The 19979-nt window shown below is 39.9% G+C and overlaps 1 protein-coding gene across 4 annotated transcripts in view; it reads left to right on the forward strand.

Moving 5' to 3' along the window:
- Nucleotides 1-19979, forward strand: part of Sin3a (SIN3 transcription regulator family member A) — a 59908-nt gene that overhangs the window by 19215 nt on the left and 20714 nt on the right. For all 4 annotated transcript variants that reach the window (XM_040730161.1, XM_040730163.1, XM_040730160.1 and 1 more), the window contains exons 3-14: nt 1666-1842; nt 5177-5283; nt 6006-6288; nt 7524-7775; nt 8449-8601; nt 8727-8885; nt 10794-10883; nt 14392-14510; nt 15028-15238; nt 16319-16435; nt 18220-18458; nt 19683-19866. In XM_040730161.1, coding sequence (XP_040586095.1) covers nt 1666-1842; nt 5177-5283; nt 6006-6288; nt 7524-7775; nt 8449-8601; nt 8727-8885; nt 10794-10883; nt 14392-14510; nt 15028-15238; nt 16319-16435; nt 18220-18458; nt 19683-19866 — 2091 coding nt within the window. The remainder of the gene's footprint in view (nt 1-1665; nt 1843-5176; nt 5284-6005; nt 6289-7523; nt 7776-8448; nt 8602-8726; nt 8886-10793; nt 10884-14391; nt 14511-15027; nt 15239-16318; nt 16436-18219; nt 18459-19682; nt 19867-19979) is intronic.

Raw genomic sequence — 19979 nt, forward strand, 5'->3', positions numbered from 1 at the left:
GTGAAGTAAATGTACTGCTTGCACATGAGGCTGATTATTAAGTTAGGACTAGAAGACAAAGGTGTTTTGCTTGTGGGATTATTTTTATTTTCCAGATAGATTTACAGGTATGCCCTGTGTTAGATACAATTGTGTGTATCCTCAGTGGTATGTACGTATAGGAAAGGCAACTGTTTCAAACCTTTATAAGAATAATTAATGCTGCTATGTCATTCCCTCCAAGATCTAGGGGCCCAATCCATAGCTCTTGCTTTCTGGGTAAGCAGTGTGCCACTGAGCTCAAATCTTCAGTCCATATAATTATGTTTTATGAAAACCTATAAAATATATATTGAAATAGCTCAGATTGATAGCCCTTATGAAAGACATGTATTACAGTTTGTAGAGTGTATTTAATCCCCCCGGCCCCCTTCTTTCTTTTTTGAGATAAGGTCTCTTACAGCCCAGACTGACCTTGAATTTGCTATGTATCTGAGGAAGACCTCTGGTCTTCCTGCCTCTCTCTTCTAATTGCTCAGATTGCAGGCAATCACCCGCACATCAAGTCTGAGTGCTGGAGATAGAGCCCAAGGCTTCCCGAGTACTCGACAAGCATTCTGTCAGCTGGGCCGTATCTCCAGCCTCTTACATACATATTTTCTTACCCATTCTCTTAATAAACTTTATATTTGTGACTTTATACAGTTGTTTTATTTCTTTCTCTCCCCTGCTCAGTAATTTTTATGAATTTGTGAAAAGCTGTGTTGTTTACTAAGATGAGGTGTAAAATTTATACTTCTGAAAGTAAATTTTATGTTGCTCAATCTCCTTATTTCGAGATGAAGTAGTCAGCTCTGCTGACATTAAAGCTGCCTCCCCCACCCTTAGTATTTACTTGTTCTTGACTTTAGAGACAGGATCTCCCTCTGTAGCTCAGGTTGACTTGGAATTCACTATATAGGACTGCCTCTTTCATTAGCTTTTTTGTTTTGTTTGCTTTTGTTTGTTTTGTTTTTCCAGACATGGCTTCTCTGTATTGTTTTGGAGGCTGTCCTGGAACTTACTCTGTATACCAGGCTGGCCTCGAACTCACTGATATCCACCTGCCTCTGCTTCCCGAGTGATGGAATTAAAGGTGTGCGCCACCAATGCCTGGCTGCTTCGTTAGCTTTTTAAGTGTTGAGATTACAAGCATGAGCTCCCATTTTTGGCTTTGATTAATAGTTTTGAAATAGGAGAAGTGTTTAGGAAAATTATTATTACTATCATTATTATTACATTTTGAGAGTCAGTCTGTCTATCTACCTACCTACCTACCTACCTTTCTAGAGTGCGCGTGCGCATGAGCACATCAGAGCCCTGTCTGTTCTAGAACTCCCTACATACCTCAGGCTTACCTCAAACTCACAGAGATCAGCCTGCCTCTGCCTCCCTAGTGCTGGGATTAAAGACGTGTGCCACCATGCAATGCTGAAATTGAATGATTTTTATCATCTGTAAAACATGAAATATAGGTGGGCTGTAACATCAGTAATTCTTTTTTTTTTCTTCTGGGACATTTTGTTTTCTTAGTGTCTTTGTGCATACAGAAGTACACAGGCATGATCTGTGCGTTTGTGTTATTTCTCTAGATGCATTGAGAGAGAATACACGAACCTTAATTTGTCTGTATTTTGCTCACCCCAGGTTTCAGCTGTGCCACAAAGTTCTGGCAGTCATGGGCCCACCATAGCAGCAGTTCATGGCAGTCATCATCACCCAACGGCTGTCCAGCCTCATGGAGGTCAGGTGGTCCAGAGCCATGCCCATCCAGCCCCACCAGTTGCCCCAGTGCAGGGACAGCAGCAGTTTCAGAGGCTTAAGGTGGTATTCTGTTTCTTCTCTTGGATCATTGTATCTTAGCAGGAACTAATGCCTTAGCCTAAGAGTGGAAGGTTTGAATTACAAGAAGTTTTGCTTTGTTTCTTTGTCAACAGTCCCTGATCCAGAGAAACATACTGAAAACAATGTTGGCTGTATAAATACATGATACTCAAACACCAGAATTGGACGGTTATTGCCATAGAAAATGAAGTCTGAATTTGAGGTGTTTTCTATTAGACACAGAGGTCTTAGTATTATAAGATACTTATTGAGTACACACATGTCTGGGAGCAATTCCACAATTTGGGAATAGCAAATTAGCACCATAAAAGAGCTCAGATTTAATCTTCTTATTCTCACTCTGAACAGCTAAATTTGTGGGCATCTTTAAATCTGTGCTTAGTAAAACATGCTGCTTTTGAGGAATCTTTTATAATAAAGTTTGTGAATGAAGTGTCAGTATTTTCATATGCCCTGATGAATACATACATTGTGGTGCTTTGAAATGCATGAGGCACCTGTGGAGGACTGGTTGAAACTTGTCTTCCTGGCTAACCTTTTTGTCTTCTTACTTTTGTTTGAGTATTATTTTGTGTATGATTTTTGTGGCAATTGCTTAGTTTTCAGTATTTCTCATTTATACTTAGGTAAATCAGTTTCAAACCAAGTGCAAAAAAATAAATTAAAACTGAAGTGATGATGCTTTATCTTCATTTGGTTGTAATAGTCTATTACAACCAAATACATGTGGGAGTGAACAGTATACCCCAAAGTGCATCTCTGTGTTAAAAATGTCTGCTCTGTCTGTTTTCCCTAAAATTCTGATCTAAGGAATTTAATATTGGCCTAAGGACACTAAATATTATGTAAACAGCATAATGAACACCAAAGTTCAATGATGTAGATGAATTTCATGAAATTTGTTATCTAACTTGTTTTAAGTTATTTCAGAGTTTACTGAGGAATAGTCTGTGAAAAATACAAGTTATTTGTGCCATTTGCGAAAATTTGGTGTTCTTCAAACCTTTTCACATTCTGTGACAGGTTTTCTTTTGGGCCATCAAGAAGCTCTCAAATCATGACATGGAGACTTATCGTTGGTTATGAATGCTTGGCCTTACTTTAGGTTTGTCTCACTAGCTGTTACAACTTCGTTTACCTATTTCTCTTGTACATTTTGCCTTGGGACTTTTAACCGTGTGTGTGTGTGTGTGTGTGTGTGTGTGTGTGTGTGTGTGTGTGTGTGTGTGTGTGTGCGCGCGCACATGCAAGTACCTTTGAATATTCTTTTTAATGGGAAGGGAATGTTTTTTGTGTCTCCACATAATTTAACTACTCAGATTGCTTGCCTTTTTATTTTTTTATTTTTATTTTTTGAGACAGGGTTTCTCTGTAGCTTTGGAGCCTGTCCTGGAACTCTCTGTAGACCAGGCTGGCCAGGAATTCAGAGATCCACCTATCTCTGCCTCCCAGATGCTGGGATTAAAGGCATGTGCCACCACCATCCAACAATTTAATTAATTAAAATTTTTTTTGTTTTTTCCAGACAGGGTTTTTCTGTGTAGCCCTGGCTGTCCTGGAATTCACTCTGTAGACCAGGCTGGCCTTGAACTCATAGAGATCTGCTTGCCTCTGCCTCCCGAGTGCTGGTTTTAAAGGTGTGCACAACCACCTAACTAGCTAGCTTCTTCCCTTTTTTCCCCTATCAATACTGGACATTAACCCTGGGGCCTCACACGTCCTGGCAAGTCCTCTACCAGTAAGCTATAGTCCAGGACCTTCCCTGTCAATTTTTGGGCCAGTGTTTGTATTTATATGTATGTGTCTTATTTACTGTTCTATTGCTGTGAGGAGATGCCGTGCCCAAGGCAATTTATAGAGAAAAGACATTTTGTTTCATGGTACATCAAAAATTGCAGCTTATACCAAATCAGATTTTTCTAAAACCTGAAATCTTGTACATCTTAAAATATTACCTCAGAATATGAGATAGGTATTTCTCTTGGCTGTTTCCTAGGTAATAGTAACATTATCCTCAGATATTCTCATGTTTCTAGCCCTTCAGACTCATCCCTGTCTGCGGTAGCTCACTTTTGAATGCTCCCTTTCCCTTGTCTTTTATTCATTTAGCCCTCAAATCCACACTGTAATTCAAACTGTTCTCACATCAGTTACCGTTATCCCCAGAGCATAACTGGTCTTCCTTTCCTTCCCTCCTTCCTAGTTTTTTTTTTTTTTGGTCTGTCTGTCTGTCTGTCTGTCTGTCTGTCTCCCAGGTAGAGGGTGTATACCTTTTCGTGTTGTGTAGGCCTGCAGTTGATATTGAGTATCTTCTCTATGACTTTCAATCTTATTTTTTGAGGCAGAGTCTCTCACTGAACCAGGAGCTCCTCATTTCTGCCATAAAAGCTGGCCAGTCAGTGAGCCACTCAGATCTACCTGTGTCCAGGTACTACCTGTAACCCCTGTACTGGGATTACAGACATAAGCTGTTGTGATCAACTTTTATATTATATATGTTCTGGCACTTCAAGCTCCATGTCCTCATGCTTACATGGAGAACATCTTTCCCATTGTGCCATCTTCAAAAGCCCCTTTCATACCTTCTTTAAATCTATCCCGTGGTCATGTCAGCTGGATTACATGAAAATGAAGAAGATAAACACCAAAGTTTATTTTTGCAAAGGTTAATGGATTCCTGCAAAATCTGGTCCTGCTGCTTTTTCATGTTTATTCTTCCTACCAATGCTTAACTTTTAGCAAGATTGACCTGGTCTTAGTTGTGCAGGTGACTACATGAGACATGCCTTTGCTGCTGCTGCTTGCATTCCTCACGGGACCTCATGGTTGCTAACATGTTCTTGTCTTTAGGTTTCATTTAATAAATCACCTCTTGGATTTCCCTTACTTTGAAGGAAGGCAAAGTGATGCTGTCTCTGTACTATTATAGCTTTCAGTGATTATTTTACACCTACTGTATTAAGATTTACACTAGATAGAAGCAAATTTCTATGGAGTTACAGTTTTAACTTGTCATTGAATCTTTAATACCTGCATTGATTCTGCTATGTTTTATCCCAGCAAGTACTTATGAAATGTCTAAGTGAATATTATGGTAATATAATTACTAGTCACTGATCATTCCCTACAGAATTATCCAAGGCAAAGGTACAGATTTTGAGTTGATCATTGTTTTAAATCTAAATCATCTTAAGTGTTCATACTAATTTCCAGGACTTCATATATAATTCACTTATTGTCTTGATTTGAATCTGCATGATCTGTTGTTTAAAGTTTCCACTTACTATGTCTTTGAAATGTATCCCTTCCTCAGGTGGAAGATGCCTTGTCCTATCTTGACCAGGTGAAGCTGCAGTTTGGTAGTCAACCTCAGGTCTACAATGATTTCCTTGATATCATGAAGGAATTTAAATCTCAGAGGTAAAAGGTTATATGGCTGCATTTAAATTTGTGATTGACACATTGATTTTTAGAGGGACAATTTACATACACAATCACACTCCCCCTTTATGGATTATTATTTTCATTGGGCAGTGCTTTTGAGACTAGAGTCTTGCTACATGTAGTTCAGGGAGGCCTTGAACTTTAGGCAATCCATTATTGCCTCAGCCTCTCAGGTGGAATATAGAACTATGCATCACTGTATTGATTTTATGATCGAAATTGTAGAGCGCTTAGGCTATATTTTTAGTCTGTACTAGTATTTTAGTTAAAAATCTTTCCTGGTGCTTATTTCAGTCAGTTCCTGGTAAATTTTTTTGGATGCTTGATTTATTTTTTTCTAATTGTAAGATATTCTGGCATAGCTTATTGTAAGATTAACTCAACTGAATAGTCTAGACACAAGCCCATTACAATTCATGCTGGTATATTAAAGGTTGGGTTTGGCTTGGGAATCATAGTTTTAGATCTATTGTCTGTACATCTGCTTGATAGAGTTGTTGCCCTGAATGTATATTTTATTTACATTTGTGACCAAGCCTGTAGCTCTAAAGTTAAATGACTTTGGAATTTGAGTTCTTTGGCTTTGATTGTTGTGTTTTCCTGTTTAGAGCAAACATAGTGAGAAGTTAGCTTTCCTCTAGGTTTTTTGTCAAGCTTGTCATTCATCACTTTTCTTTTCTCTTACTTGTTTTTATCAGCATTGATACTCCAGGCGTGATTAGCCGTGTATCCCAGTTATTTAAAGGCCACCCTGACCTGATCATGGGCTTTAATACCTTCTTGCCTCCTGGCTACAAAATTGAGGTGCAGACTAATGACATGGTGAACGTGACAACTCCCGGGCAGGTTCATCAGATCCCCACCCATGGCATCCAGCCCCAGCCTCAGCCACCCCCTCCTCATCCTTCCCAGCCTTCAGCCCAATCAGCACCAGCTCCTGCTCAACCAGCTCCTCAGCCCACACCTGCCAAAGTCAGCAAGGTGAGTTGTGAGAAGACACTGCATCCCCGGAAAGTATTTCTCATATGTCGCACTGTAGGAGAGTCAGATAGATACACAAGTTATAACAATGGTGGCATCAGAGAAGATGTTGACATCTTACCCCTATCACATAGTTCACGTTTATATACTGCATCATTTAGATACTCACTTAGATCATGCCAGCAGACTGTAGGACTCTGTTCTCAGCTTCAGTTTAGCCAGCCTTTGCACTGGCTTTGTAGTAGTTCTTTGACACCACAGGTAGAATATAGATGGAGTTTCTAGAACAGTAGGAAGAGGTGTGGAGGTGTGTGTGGGGGTGGTTATTGAGGGATGTGTGTTTGTGTGTGTGTGTTGCCCAGGCTGGTCTTAAAATCCTGGACTTTGGGGGTCCTGAGTAACTGGGACTCTAGGTGTTGGCAACACACATAGCTCAGAAATGATTTTTGATCATGGTCAACGTAGACTCTGCTTACATGATTGTCATTTTATAAACATCATTGAAGAGCTAGGCATGATGACATGCTATAAATCTCAGCTCTTGAAAGGTGGAGGCAGGAAGATAAAGAATTTGAGGATATCCTGAATTGTATAAAATTCTGTCTCCAAAAAACTGCAACTAAAAAGTGGAAGATATTCTTGATCTAGATATGATAGAATAGTCACTAGCCACATAGGATTGAATTTTGGTTCAGCAAATTCAATGTTTTTGTTGTATTAGCTTAATTTTGTGTTCTCAAGCCACTGTATAGCTGATGGCTCTTGTATCTAATGTCACAAAGAAAGATTCCATCTTTTAGAGCATTCTGTTGAACAGAGCTGGTCTAGAAACATTTCATGTTGGATTACAGGAATAATTGAGTTGTTAATCTTGACATTAAAAACGTGTAGGATGAGTTTCTCTGTGATTTGCACCTGTTAAACTAGTGAGCTTAAATATTTCATAAGAATAATTATCCCTGTATTCAGAAATGGCTCCTTATTTGAGGTTGTATTTAGTAAATTGATGCTAGTTAGTGTCAGAGTGTGAAAACTTTGTTGTGTATGATTTGAATTGAACCAAAATGGCTTGGCTTGATTAATTAGTACTTAGTGGCTTAAATGAGTAAATACAGGACATGGGTTGATCAGATACCTTGATTTTTTTTTTTGTTTTGTTTTTTTGGTTTGAATTTTCTCCCCCAGTATCAAACCACCTGTACTCTTGAGGAAAATAAAGACTTTTTTCTTTTTAGCCTTCTCAACTACAAGCACATACTCCAGCCAGTCAACAAACACCCCCACTCCCACCATATGCATCCCCACGTTCTCCACCGGTCCAGCCTCACACACCAGTGACAATCTCCTTGGGAACGGCCCCATCTTTGCAGAACAACCAACCTGTGGAGTTTAATCATGCCATCAACTATGTTAATAAGATCAAGAACAGATTCCAGGGCCAGCCAGACATCTACAAAGCATTCTTGGAGATTTTGCACACATACCAGGTAAGAGGGTTACTCATTTATCCCTTTTTTGGCAGGTCTTGTAATCCTGGACTCTGGTGATTCTCTTGCCTTGGCCTCCTGAGTAGATGGGATGCTGGTTGTTCTCAGCTCAGAAATAGTTGTTTTTGTCATGGTCAAATTAGGTTCCTCTTACATAACTGTCAGCCTCAGAGTGTATCTCGTCTGAGAAGAGCTAGAATGTCTGTGCCCAGTAGTTCTTATTGGAAACAGTAGCTGGTTAGAACCATAATGTATGTTTATGAAGCCAGTTTTACTTGCCTGCTTTACTTGCCCAGTAGCATCTTGTCAGGATTTTTTAAGGTCACTAGCTTGTTAAGAGGATGTTTGTTTCATAGTGGAAGATGGTGAGGTAATTTTTGGATGGTGATTGGTTTACAAGAGAACATGGAGGAAGTTTTCTAATGTCTTGTGTTTTCTCAGTTTAATTAAAGGAGCATTCACATCTTCTTAGTTTTATAAAGAACTTCATTCAGCATCTTCTTTCCCAAAAGACTACAATCAAAACAGTAATTAAATACACCCTTTAATGTAACTTAAGTAGATAACATATTTTAGCCATATTAAACATTTCAGAAACTATTCTGTGTGGTGTAGGATTCAGACCAGTAGCTCCCTTTGTGTGTATCATTTGTCCCCTTGTGTTACTCTTCAGAAAGAACAACGGAATGCCAAGGAAGCTGGAGGAAACTATACTCCAGCTTTGACTGAACAGGAGGTATATGCCCAGGTGGCGCGTCTCTTCAAAAACCAGGAAGATCTGTTATCTGAGTTTGGACAGTTCTTGCCGGATGCCAACAGCTCGGTGGTAAGTCTCATTTAGACAAACTAAATTATTTAAGATTGTCACTATAAGTTTGAAAGCTACAGTTACAGGGGACTTTGTAGATGACACTTTGATCCAAGTATTAATCTCTCATGTGTCTTAATCAGCTTTTAAGCAAAACAACTGCTGAGAAGGTTGACTCTGTGAGAAATGACCACGGGGGCACTGTGAAGAAGCCACAACTGAACAACAAGCCACAGAGGCCCAGCCAGAATGGCTGCCAGATCCGCAGACACTCTGGAGCGGGCACCACGCCGCCAGTGAAGGTGAGGGTAGACAGATAGGTGGGAAGATGGTTGGAACCCGTATTTCCAGAGCAAGTTAGTATAGGTCACAGAAATTCTCTACAAAGCTTCTTAGCAGCTTTGCAAATGGCAGGTCAGAAGCGTACTCACCATGTGAGTCAGGGTGCGTTTCTTCAGTGTCTGTATTTTTCCTATATTATCTGTTCTTTGCTATGAACTTCCCACTCTTTTACTTTGTTGCCAAGACTTACTGATTTCTCTAATGACTTGATGTGTTGAAATTGCCTTGTCCTTAAATTGCCTTCGTCCTTAAAGGACGAATATTCTTAAAATGATAAATCATAAGTAAATGAATGATCTCTGAGGAAACTCAACTCTTGTGAGCCTAGTGCCTCTGTTATGGCAGAGGCTTTGTTCAGGTGCTTTGACTAGAGGTCCGTCCTTGGTTCTTTTTGGGTTGACAAATCTTACCTGTATTATCTTAGTCTTCAAGGGCTGTAGAGAGTGTTCTAGAGCTGTACTGGTAGTAACTACTACGGTGAACACTAGTGATCTGTCAATAGAAAGCCTAGCTTGTTCTCCTTGATTTAGTATGTCTGGGATAAGAAGGAACCTGAATGTATTCGATGTTGAATTTCTCTGGGAATTCTAAACCATGTAATAAGGAGTAGAGGTGTCTATAGATTTTGGTTAAGGGAAAAAAAGACAGTGGAAGGTGGTGGGTGTCAAGTGGCTTCAAGGACTGACATTCTCTGAAAGGTTGTTTTGGTATTTGCAGTGTTTTCTCAGTTTTGAAATCAGGTTGAATATAATAGTGGTTTAGAGTTTTGTTTTTTAACTTCAACAAGTATTCTGTGGATCGCAAGAATTAGCTCAATAGCTAAGAGCTCCCTGGGGTCTGTTTCCTTCTACACCTGATAATCCACAGGTAGAAACAGTATGCTAGTGCTTAGTTTCCACATCCCATAGAGACAAGCTGCTGGCTGAGTTGGTTATTTCTTTACAGGTAGTAAGAGGTGGGTTTTTAAAAGTAAAATTTGCCTAGTGGGGTATATTATGGCCTTTTCATTTCTCTGTGTGTGTGTGTGTGTGTGTGTGTGTGTGTGTGTGTGTGTGTGTCTGTGTGTGTGTGTGTGTGTCTGTGTGTGTGTGTGTGTGTTTGGGAAAAGATCTTACCATGTAGCGCCTTCATTGACCTGGTACTCAGAAGTAGTCCAGGCTAATTGCCAGCTCATGGCAACCCTCCTGCCTCAGACTACTGAGTGAAGGGACATAGACGTGTCACTGTGCCAAGCTCCCCCACCCCTTTTAAAACATTGGGTTTTTTTGGTTGTTGGTGGTGTTTTTTTGTTCTTTTGAGACATAATTTCTGTATGTAGCCTTGGCTGTCCTGGAACTCGCTTTGTAGACCAGGCTGGTTTTGAACTCACAGAGATTTACCTGCCTCTGCCTTCAAAGTATTGGGCTTTAAAGGCATGTGCCACCACCACCTGTCTTTCAAGGTAAATTATTAATATGGCTAGATGTTATAGTGACACTTGTCCTAGCAACACTGATGTGATGGGCAGGGCAGCAAAGCAGTCAGATCTCTGAGTTTGAGGCCATCCAGAGGACAGTGTACAGCGACACTCTAAATAAATAAATAATGTTTATTTAAACATTAGCAGTGTTAGTCTGAATGGATATGCTGATAAGATGATTATGCTGTCTATTAGACAATGAACTATGGATTTTTAAGTTGAAATCGTGTAGGTTAAAGATTTAGTTTTTTAAAACTCCAGAGTTAAAGGTTATGATAGAAAATTGAGACTGATATCCCATTTGTTCTAAGTTATTAGTTAGCAGTTGTAGAGCCATTTTAGCAAAATTAAAGAAAATTCACTCTGTATTGTTTATTTTTGTTCTTTTTCTTTCTTTTTTTATTTCCAGAAAAAACCCAAACTGCTTAGTCTAAAGGAATCTTCAATGGCAGATGCCAGCAAGCACGGTGTTGGAACCGAGTCATTATTTTTTGATAAGGTAAGTAATGAGTAACATTTGATACTAATTAAGAGCAGTCACCTAATCCCTAAATTTTTGTTTCAAAAGTGAGAACTGATTAGAATTTTTTGGCATTGTTTTTTTCTCGAGACAGGGTTTCTCTGTGGCTGTGGAGGCTGTCCTGGAACTAGCTCTTGTAGACCAGGCTGGTCTCGAACTCAGAGATCTGCCTGCCTCTGCCTCCCAAGTGCTGGGATTAAAAATGTGTGCCACCACCACTGGCTTTTGGCATTGTTTTTATTTAATTCTTTGGGTTTGTTTTGTTTGGAGACAGAATCTCTCTATGTGCATCTTAGGTTGGTCTTGAACTCACCTTGTATCCCAGGCTGGCCTTCAGTTGCTCATCCTTTGGCCACCCGAGTGCCACCACATGTAGCCTGCCTGTTCTCTTTAGTATTTCTTTTCTTTCTTACACCCCCCCTTTTTTTTTTTTTTAAAGTGAGAATCTTACTATACCTCACTTTGTAGCCTGGGACTTACTATGTAGAACAGTCTGACCTCAAATTCATTGAATTCTGCTGGCCTTTGCCTCCCTCGTGTGAGGAATAAGGGTGAACGCCCCCATGCCCTTTTTTTGTTCATTAATGGTACTAGTCGGTGCCTCAGACATACTCCCATGCTCTCTGCATGCCTTAGGTGACTTAGGTTCAGGAGTGAGAATTCCCCAACATTTACAGCAAACTTGCTCTGAAAAGATCTGTAGGTGTTTTTATGCAGTAGCTAGCATTGAAATTTCTGGTGGACACCATGATTGTTATTTTAGTTTGACTTCTGTATCTGATTCTGTCCTTGGAGTTGATGATTTGCAAGCACTTTCCATCATTAATGTGGGCCGCTGATGGGTTTCTCACAGGATCCTATCTTGTACCTCTGGGTGTTTGCAGAAAACACATTATTTAATGGCTCCATTAATGTTAGTTCCAGATATCTGTCTGTTTCTTTGCCTTCAGGGGCTTTCCTGATGAAGGATAATGGTATTAGGAGTATATTTCGTAGTTATGTGTATGTATATGTACATATGTGTAATTAAAAGTATATATATGTAGTAACTATCTCAAAGTTTCTTTTAAATTCATTGAAAGAAGAAATGGCACAGAATTTACTATGTATTTATCATTTAGGTTGAGTGACTATGATTATGGTCTGTTGGATATTCTTTCTGCTTTTTCTTAGGTTTAAAAGCTGATAAATTAAAAGCAAATAGCTGGTATACAGTACAAAAAGTATAGTCTTTAATCAGTAGCATTGAAAGTTTGTATTTAGAAGTTGAGTATAATGGTGCACACTTGTAATCCACCTAAGAGACAGAAGCAGGAGACTTGCTACAAATTATCAGCCAGCCTGGGTTAGCAAAAAAAAAAAAAAATAGCCTCAAAAAATAGTTTTTTAATAAAAGTTTTTCATTTTAAGGGATTGTGCACCTGTGAATTCTAGTCTGTTCTGTGCCTCCTTCCACACAGGAGGAGGTAATCTGAACATATCAGATGGGTGTGTTGATAAGTTCAGGGTATATGGGTTCACAGTGCTAACAACTGGTTTTTAAAAACTAAAACTCCTGACTTACTACCTAGCTTGGTAGTATTACTTTTTCTGTAAGCTACTAAATATTTTCAGTTTTTGATGCTTTAAAATGTTAGTTTCAGGCAGGCGAGATGGCTCAGAAGTTTGGAGCACCAGCAGCTCTTCTAGACTCCTGAGTTCAATGCCCGGCAACCACATGGTGGCTCACAACCATCTGTAATGAGATCTGGTGCCCTCTTCTGTCATGCAGGAATATATGCAGACAGACAGAACATTGTATACATAATATATGCTTTTTTTAAAGTTAGTTTTCAAGCTGGACGGTGGTGGCGCATGACTTTAATCCCAGCACTTGGGAGGCAGAGACAGGCGGATATCTGTGAGTTCGAGGCCAGCCAGGTCTACAAAGCAAGTTCCAGAACAGACTCCAAAGCTACAAACACTGCTTTGAAAACATCAACAACAACAGCACATTAGTTTTCAATGTTGTAAGCAGGATAATAGCATGCGTGCGTGTGTGCGTGCGTGCATGTGTGTGTGTGTGTGTGTGTGTCTGTTTGTTTGTGTGAGATAGAGAGAATGTTAGCACATGCATATCAAAACAGATGTCTGTCCTCATCTTTTACCTTACTTGCGGCAGGGTCTTTTGTTCAGCACCACTGACGGTTTAAGGTAGCTGGCCCTGGAGCTTGTAGGGAATTTGCTCTCTCTGCCTCCCAACTCAATGAAGGTGTTCTGGATTTACAAATCTTACACTATTGCATTCAACTTTGTGTGATCTGGAGATCCCAGCTCTTTTCTCAGACTTGTATGACAAGTGTTTTATTCATTGAGCTGTCTCTCAGCCCCTTTTCTGTTTAGTGTACGTGTGTGCACTCGCATATATATGTATGGAGGTCAGAAGTCAGTATTGGGTATTGTCTTCAGTTGCTTCTCTACCTTATTTTTTGAAACAAGGACTCATTGAACCTAGAGCTCACGAATTGGCTACACTGACTTGTTTGAAGGCCTGGGGGTCTTCTGTCTCTGCTGCTCAAGAGCTACAAATACAGTTTTATATTTCTGTGCCTAGTGTTTTATGTGGGTGCTAGGAATCCAAACCCTGGTCCTCTGCTTGCAAAAGAATCCCTTAGCCATTTGAGCCATATCCTCAGGCTGTTTTTGTTTTGTTGTTGTTAAGATTTAATTATTATGTGTATGTGGGTGCCTTTATGAACACCCATATGCCACAAATATATAGGTGTGGTCATGCTTGTTGGCACACAATCCTGGGATGCACTTCTAAATACTTAAGCCATCTTTCTGCCTTGCTCCCCAGCCTGTTTTTGTGTTTTGAGGCAAGATCTTGTTGAATCTCTGGCTGGCCTCAGGAGCAGATTGGTCTTGAACTTAGAATGCTGAGATTCCAAGCATTTAGGAAAAAGAGGATCTAGATTTTTAAAGGCTGTCCTTGGATATATATAGCAAGTTTAGGGTTTGTCTCTGGTACATGACATCATGCCTAAAACAAAACAACATACAAAAGATTTTATTAACACGAATATGTAAACAGTGTTGAAATTCTTTTCAATATCTCCTAAGATGGACAACAGACGCTAAGGTTATTGACAAGGTCTAGAGTAGCAGCTATATGAGAAGGTGTAATGCATGGTCTCACATTTAAGTTATTAAAAATTCTAAACACATGTAAAACTAAAAAGAATAATAAAACGACCCTTTGTGCTCCTATCAAGTGTCAGCATTTCCATTGCTTGGTCTATGTGTTTGTTCTATATGTATTCGTGTTCATTTTAGATTGTTTAGGGACAGATTATGGTGTCTTTTGCTTTTTAAGGTGGTTTCTTTGATCATGTCTAAACAAAATAACATTGATTCCTTAGTAAATATCAGATTAAATTTACTCTATTAAAAAAATGATGACCCTGACTCTCCTTGTAACCATTTTTCTTCTGATTGTTTCCATAAGGTCCGAAAGGCTCTTCGGAGTGCAGAGGCATATGAAAACTTTCTGCGTTGTCTTGTTATATTTAACCAGGAGGTGATTTCTCGGGCTGAGCTTGTACAATTAGTCTCTCCTTTTCTGGGGTAAGTGAATTGAGGAGCACAGCCTCTGGTACTTCTGATATGATGATGCAGAGATTGTAAGACAAAGGTAATTGAGTTGTCAGAAATGACAGTGTCAGAAGGCATGGAGGCAGAGGCAGGTGAATTCAGAATGACCTGTCTTACAGAGAGACCTCCCCCAATGTATCAGCTGTGATGCAGCACTCATGGTCTCTTGATTATCTGACCAGCACTAAATGTTTATAGACACTGATCTCCCAGGGCTCTAGCATCTTAATTGTATTTCCCAACCTGAGGATTATATGAGCAGTGAAGCAATATTCTTTAGCCAAACAGTGGCTTCTTAACTTCTTACTATCTTGTTGTAGAACGTTATATAAGGAAAAATGGAACTTAACTAGTTAAAGGATGCTTCTCAGGTAGAAAATAATTATCTCTGGTAGTGGAGTTGTGACCCAACTATGAACTGTAATGTTGTTTCTCATAATAACTGCATCCTGCCTTAAATTGCTTACTAGCTTTTGGTTTGGTTCTTCAGGAAATTCCCTGAATTGTTTAATTGGTTTAAAAACTTTCTGGGATATAAGGAGTCTGTACATCTAGAAAGCTTTCCAAAGGAGCGAGCTACAGAAGGCATTGCAATGGAGATAGACTACGCCTCTTGTAAACGACTGGGCTCTAGCTACCGAGCCCTACCAAAAAGTTACCAGCAGCCCAAGTGTACAGGACGGACTCCTCTGTGTAAAGAGGTAAGGCTCAGCCTTGGATCTTCAGTTTCTTCAAAAGAGGGTGGTGATAGTACCAGGGCCAGAGTTTTTTAAAGTTTGCATTTATTTTTAATATGTGTATATACTTATAAGCTGTGGTCTGCTTGTGGAGATCAGAGACAACTTGTCAGTTGCTTCTGTGCTGCTACCATGTAGGTTCCCAGGATCAATCTCAGGTGCTCAGGTTTGATAGCAAGTGCCCTTATTTATTTGCTGAACCCTGTCTTACAAGAAAGGCCAGGATTTATATGAATTGTGAAATCATGAACCTTTTTTCAAAAGAAAATTCATATTCAGAACTTTCCCTTACTCTATTCTTTTGTGAACTGTCTTGATTTGGGTTTCTATTGCTCTTGATACAATACCATGACCAAAGCAACTTGGGGGAGGGAATCCATCTATTTTATGCTTCCATATCATTGTTCGTCACTGAAAGAAGTCAGGAGAGGAACTCAAGCAAGGCAGGAACCTAGAGGCAGGAGCTGATGCAGAGGCCATAGATGGGTGCTGCTTACTGGTTTGCTCCTCATGGCTTGCTCAGCCTGCTTTCTTGTAGAACCCAGGACCACCAGCCCAGGCATGGAACTACCCACAATGGCCTGGATCCTCTCCTGTTAATCACTAATTAAGAAGATGCCCCGGGGCTGGAGCGATGGCTCAGCAGTTAAGAGGACCAGCTTTTCTTCCACGGGTGCTGAGCTCAATTCCCAGCAACTATGTGGTGGCTCAGAACCATCTCTAGTAGGATCTGATGCCTTCTTCTGACATAAAGGAGTATGTGCAGATGGGGTACTCACATTAAATATAAATAAATCTTTAGAAAGTGAAAACTTTTCAGACCTTATGGTCTGACCTCATGGAGGCATTTTCTCAACTGAGGTTCCCTCCTTTCAGATAACGCTAGCTTGTGTCAAGGTGACCAAAAAAAAAAAAAAAAAAAAAAACTAACCAGGACACTTACCAAATGTTTTTTCATCTCTGTAGTGTTGTCTTTTTATTGAGAATTTTTAATTACCAGTAAGTTTTAACAAGCTTTCCTGCTGCCTCTTTTTTCACCCAAAGGTTTTAAATGATACCTGGGTTTCCTTCCCATCATGGTCTGAAGACTCTACTTTTGTTAGTTCCAAGAAGACTCAGTATGAAGAACATATTTATCGTTGTGAAGATGAACGATTTGAGGTATCCTCCTTTGCTATTTGGAGTTAGGGGAACAAAGAAGATGTGAAATGAAGGGGTATTTAAATACTGTGTATGAGGTAGCTTAAAAATATATATATATAAAAGAGCTGACCCTAGTAGTAGATGCCTGTAAGACTTACATTTTAAAGTGAGCGCTTGGATGGGAAGATCTAGAATGAACGAATCAGCTGTTAGAGACCCCTTGTTATAGGAAGGGGATTTCTGAAACTAGACTCAAAAATCTCCAATATTTAGATGATGTTTACTAATACCACACCAAAGGGAGTCAATTGCGTTTTGCGTGTGCGTATTTGATTAATATATTTATTATACTATGTTGACTGAGTCTGCTTCTTCACATCAGTGGGAGAGATCTCATAGCAATTAAACTCTGCCAGCATTCCCTCTTCACAAGAATCATGTGCTGTCTCCTCACTGACTGGTGGTTGCTATCTTTTCCCCATCTTAGTTACTTTCTGTAACTGATATATATCAAGACAACTTATGAAAGAGTTTAACTTGCTTTACAGTTTGAGATGGTGAGAGTCCATGTGGTGGAGGGAAGGAACTACCTGAGAGCTCACATCCTGATCCATAATGAGGCAGAGAGAATGCCTTGACAGTCGTACTAGTCCTTTGAAATCTAGAGGCCTACCCCTAGTGATAGACCTCCTCCACCAAAACCATGCCTTCTTTCCCTTCCCAGACAGTTTCTGAACTAGGGATTAAGTGTTTAAATATATGAGCCTTTTGGGGCCATCCTCATTCAAACCACCACTCCCCTAGAATTAATGGCCTGGTCAGTCATTGCAGAAAATTAAATTGTATTAAGTGTTATTTTCTATGGGAAGTTTTGTTTTGTTTTGTTGCTGTTTTTGCGACAGGGCTCTGTGTAGCCCTGGCTATGCTGGAACTCTCTCTGTAGGCCAGGCTGGACTTTATCTCAGAAATCCATCTGCCTCTGCCTCTGCTGGGATTAATGTGTGTGACACACACCTGGCTTCTATGGAAAGTTTTTAATCAAGGTGAAGAACATTTTTCCAAGTCAGGTAATGTAGTTTAACTATAATCCCAGGGGAGGGGAAGGCAAAAGTCCTCCTTAGCTGCATAGACCATTGGATGCCCCAGTCTGGTCTACATGCTGCTATCTTTGAAAAGGAAAGAATAATAATTGTGAATTTGTTGCCATTGGGTATAATGTAGTAACTTAATATTTAAATCTTTTAGACATTTAAGTTAAGGCTCCTAAACCCTTTAATCTCACACCTGTCTTTTGGGATTGTTTTCTTACTGTTTGTAATGTGTTTCCTTAATGTTAGAAAAGTTGATAGGTCAGATATTGTGGCTCACATTTGTGATCCTAGACTTTAGGTGGCAGAGACAAGAACTTATCACAAGTGAAGGCCAGTCTGGTATACATAGCAAGTTCCAGGTTATCCATAGTAGAAATCTTGTCTTGGTACAAACAAAACTGTAAGGAAATGTGTCAGTATAGTAGCCTTCTTAGGTCCTTGTGGCCTGTGGTCGGCAGTGCTAAACTGTGTAGTGGTGATGACTGTTAAGCAGTTAATGCACTTTATGACCTCTGTATGTGGCATTTCTTCCAAAACCAACCGTATGAAAATAGTATGTGCCATTTTCATAGTTTACTAATAGAGAGCCTTACATGGCTTTTATAGGAACCACACGACTCCAGTCCCGAGGAATTTGACGTCCTCCTTATTCTCATATCTCTACTGTGTTCTGGTTTTCTACCTGAGTACCTTTTTTTGTTTTGTTTTAAGCTTGATGTAGTTTTAGAGACCAATCTTGCAACAATCCGGGTTCTGGAAGCAATACAGAAAAAACTTTCCCGCTTGTCTGCTGAGGAACAAGCAAAATTTCGCTTAGATAACACCCTTGGGGGCACATCAGAAGTCATTCATCGAAAAGCACTCCAGAGGATATACGCTGATAAAGCTGCTGATATCATAGATGGTCTGAGGAAGAATCCCTCCATTGCTGTTCCAATTGTCCTTAAAAGGTATGTATCTTGTGACTTTTGTATGCTTTGTGACATGTTCTGCGTTGTTATCTAATCAGAATTCCACTTCTCTCTCTTCTTGGTTGTTAGACTTTTGGGACAGAGTAGAATGATGGAACTTAGTTTAGGGTTTTGTATGCTATAGTGGTTAAAGGACTACTATCCAGTGGTAGAGTGCTTTTGTAGCATGCATAAGTGCTGGAGTTCAATTCCCTATGCCATAGAGAGAGAACAAGTGAGTTGGTGTATGATAGCATGCTTTGAATTTATATTTGAGGTTGTGTTTTATTTTTTTGTTTCTCAGTAGAGGGGATTGGACTTCGGACCATTTGTGTAACATGCTTGGTAGACAAATGCTTTACCATATCTCAAACTGTGTGTCTGTGTGGTGTGTGTGTGTGTGTGTGTGTGTTCTTTGTTTTGTCTCCCTATATTATCCAGACTGGCTGTTGAATTTGCAATGCTCCCCTCTCGCCAAATGCCTTCTCTTGGACTTTGCATTTCCATTAGCTCAGTAAACGTTCTGAGTTATAACATAGAAGCAAGTTCACCGTTGGTTTGTTTGGCCAACGAGAACTCATTTTTCAAGAATACTCATTGAAGCCAGATATAGTCTTCACACTAGGAAGGCAGAGGCAAGAAGATTGTGTAAGTTGTGAATTCCAAGTCATCCAGTGCTTTCAAAGTGAGACCTTGTCTCAGAAACCACTCCATACTCCTTCATAAAACTCTCCTCCTTTTTTCTTCTTTTTCTCTTTTCCTGTCTTCCAAGACAGGGTTTCTTTGTGTAGCTTTGGCTGTCCTGGAACTCTTTTGTAAACCAAGCTGACTTTGAGCACGAAAAGATCTACCTGCCTCTTCCTCCCAAGGGCTGGGATTAAAGGCGTGTGTCATCTGGCTTCCACTCAACTTTCTGAGTACTCAAGGAAGCCTGATGTTCCTCTTGCCTCTAATGTCAGCATTGGGGAGGTGGAAGGCAGAAATTTGAGACTTGTGTGTTCTATTTAGCAAGACTTCACAGCAAGACTTGTGTAGAAAAGCAAACCCCTTCTGGGAAAAAAAACTTCATTTAGGTAATATCAACGTTATTATCTCAAGTGCCAGCAATTGACCTGATTTTACACAGGTTCGGTTTTCATCCAGTAAAATAACCTGGAATATTTCCTATTTCTAAACTCTCTAAGTTCTCACATTGTTATTTACATCCCTTCCCACCCTGCCAAGGTTGAAGATGAAAGAGGAAGAATGGCGAGAAGCTCAGAGAGGATTTAACAAGGTGTGGCGAGAGCAAAACGAGAAGTACTATTTGAAGTCTTTGGATCACCAGGGTATCAACTTCAAACAGAATGACACCAAGGTCTTGAGGTCCAAGAGCTTACTCAATGAAATTGAGAGCATCTATGATGAGGTGAGCTGGGGGATTCTACGCCTCCCTCAGCTTTGGTGTGAATGTTCAGCCTGGCTTTGACTCTGCAGTCACTGAATGCTGCTGCTTCTTGCTTCATGACTAGAGTCCATCAT

The sequence above is a fragment of the Mesocricetus auratus genome, unplaced genomic scaffold (assembly GCF_017639785.1).
Source record: "Mesocricetus auratus isolate SY011 unplaced genomic scaffold, BCM_Maur_2.0 Super-Scaffold_100022, whole genome shotgun sequence".
Taxonomy (NCBI): Eukaryota; Metazoa; Chordata; class Mammalia; order Rodentia; family Cricetidae; genus Mesocricetus; species Mesocricetus auratus.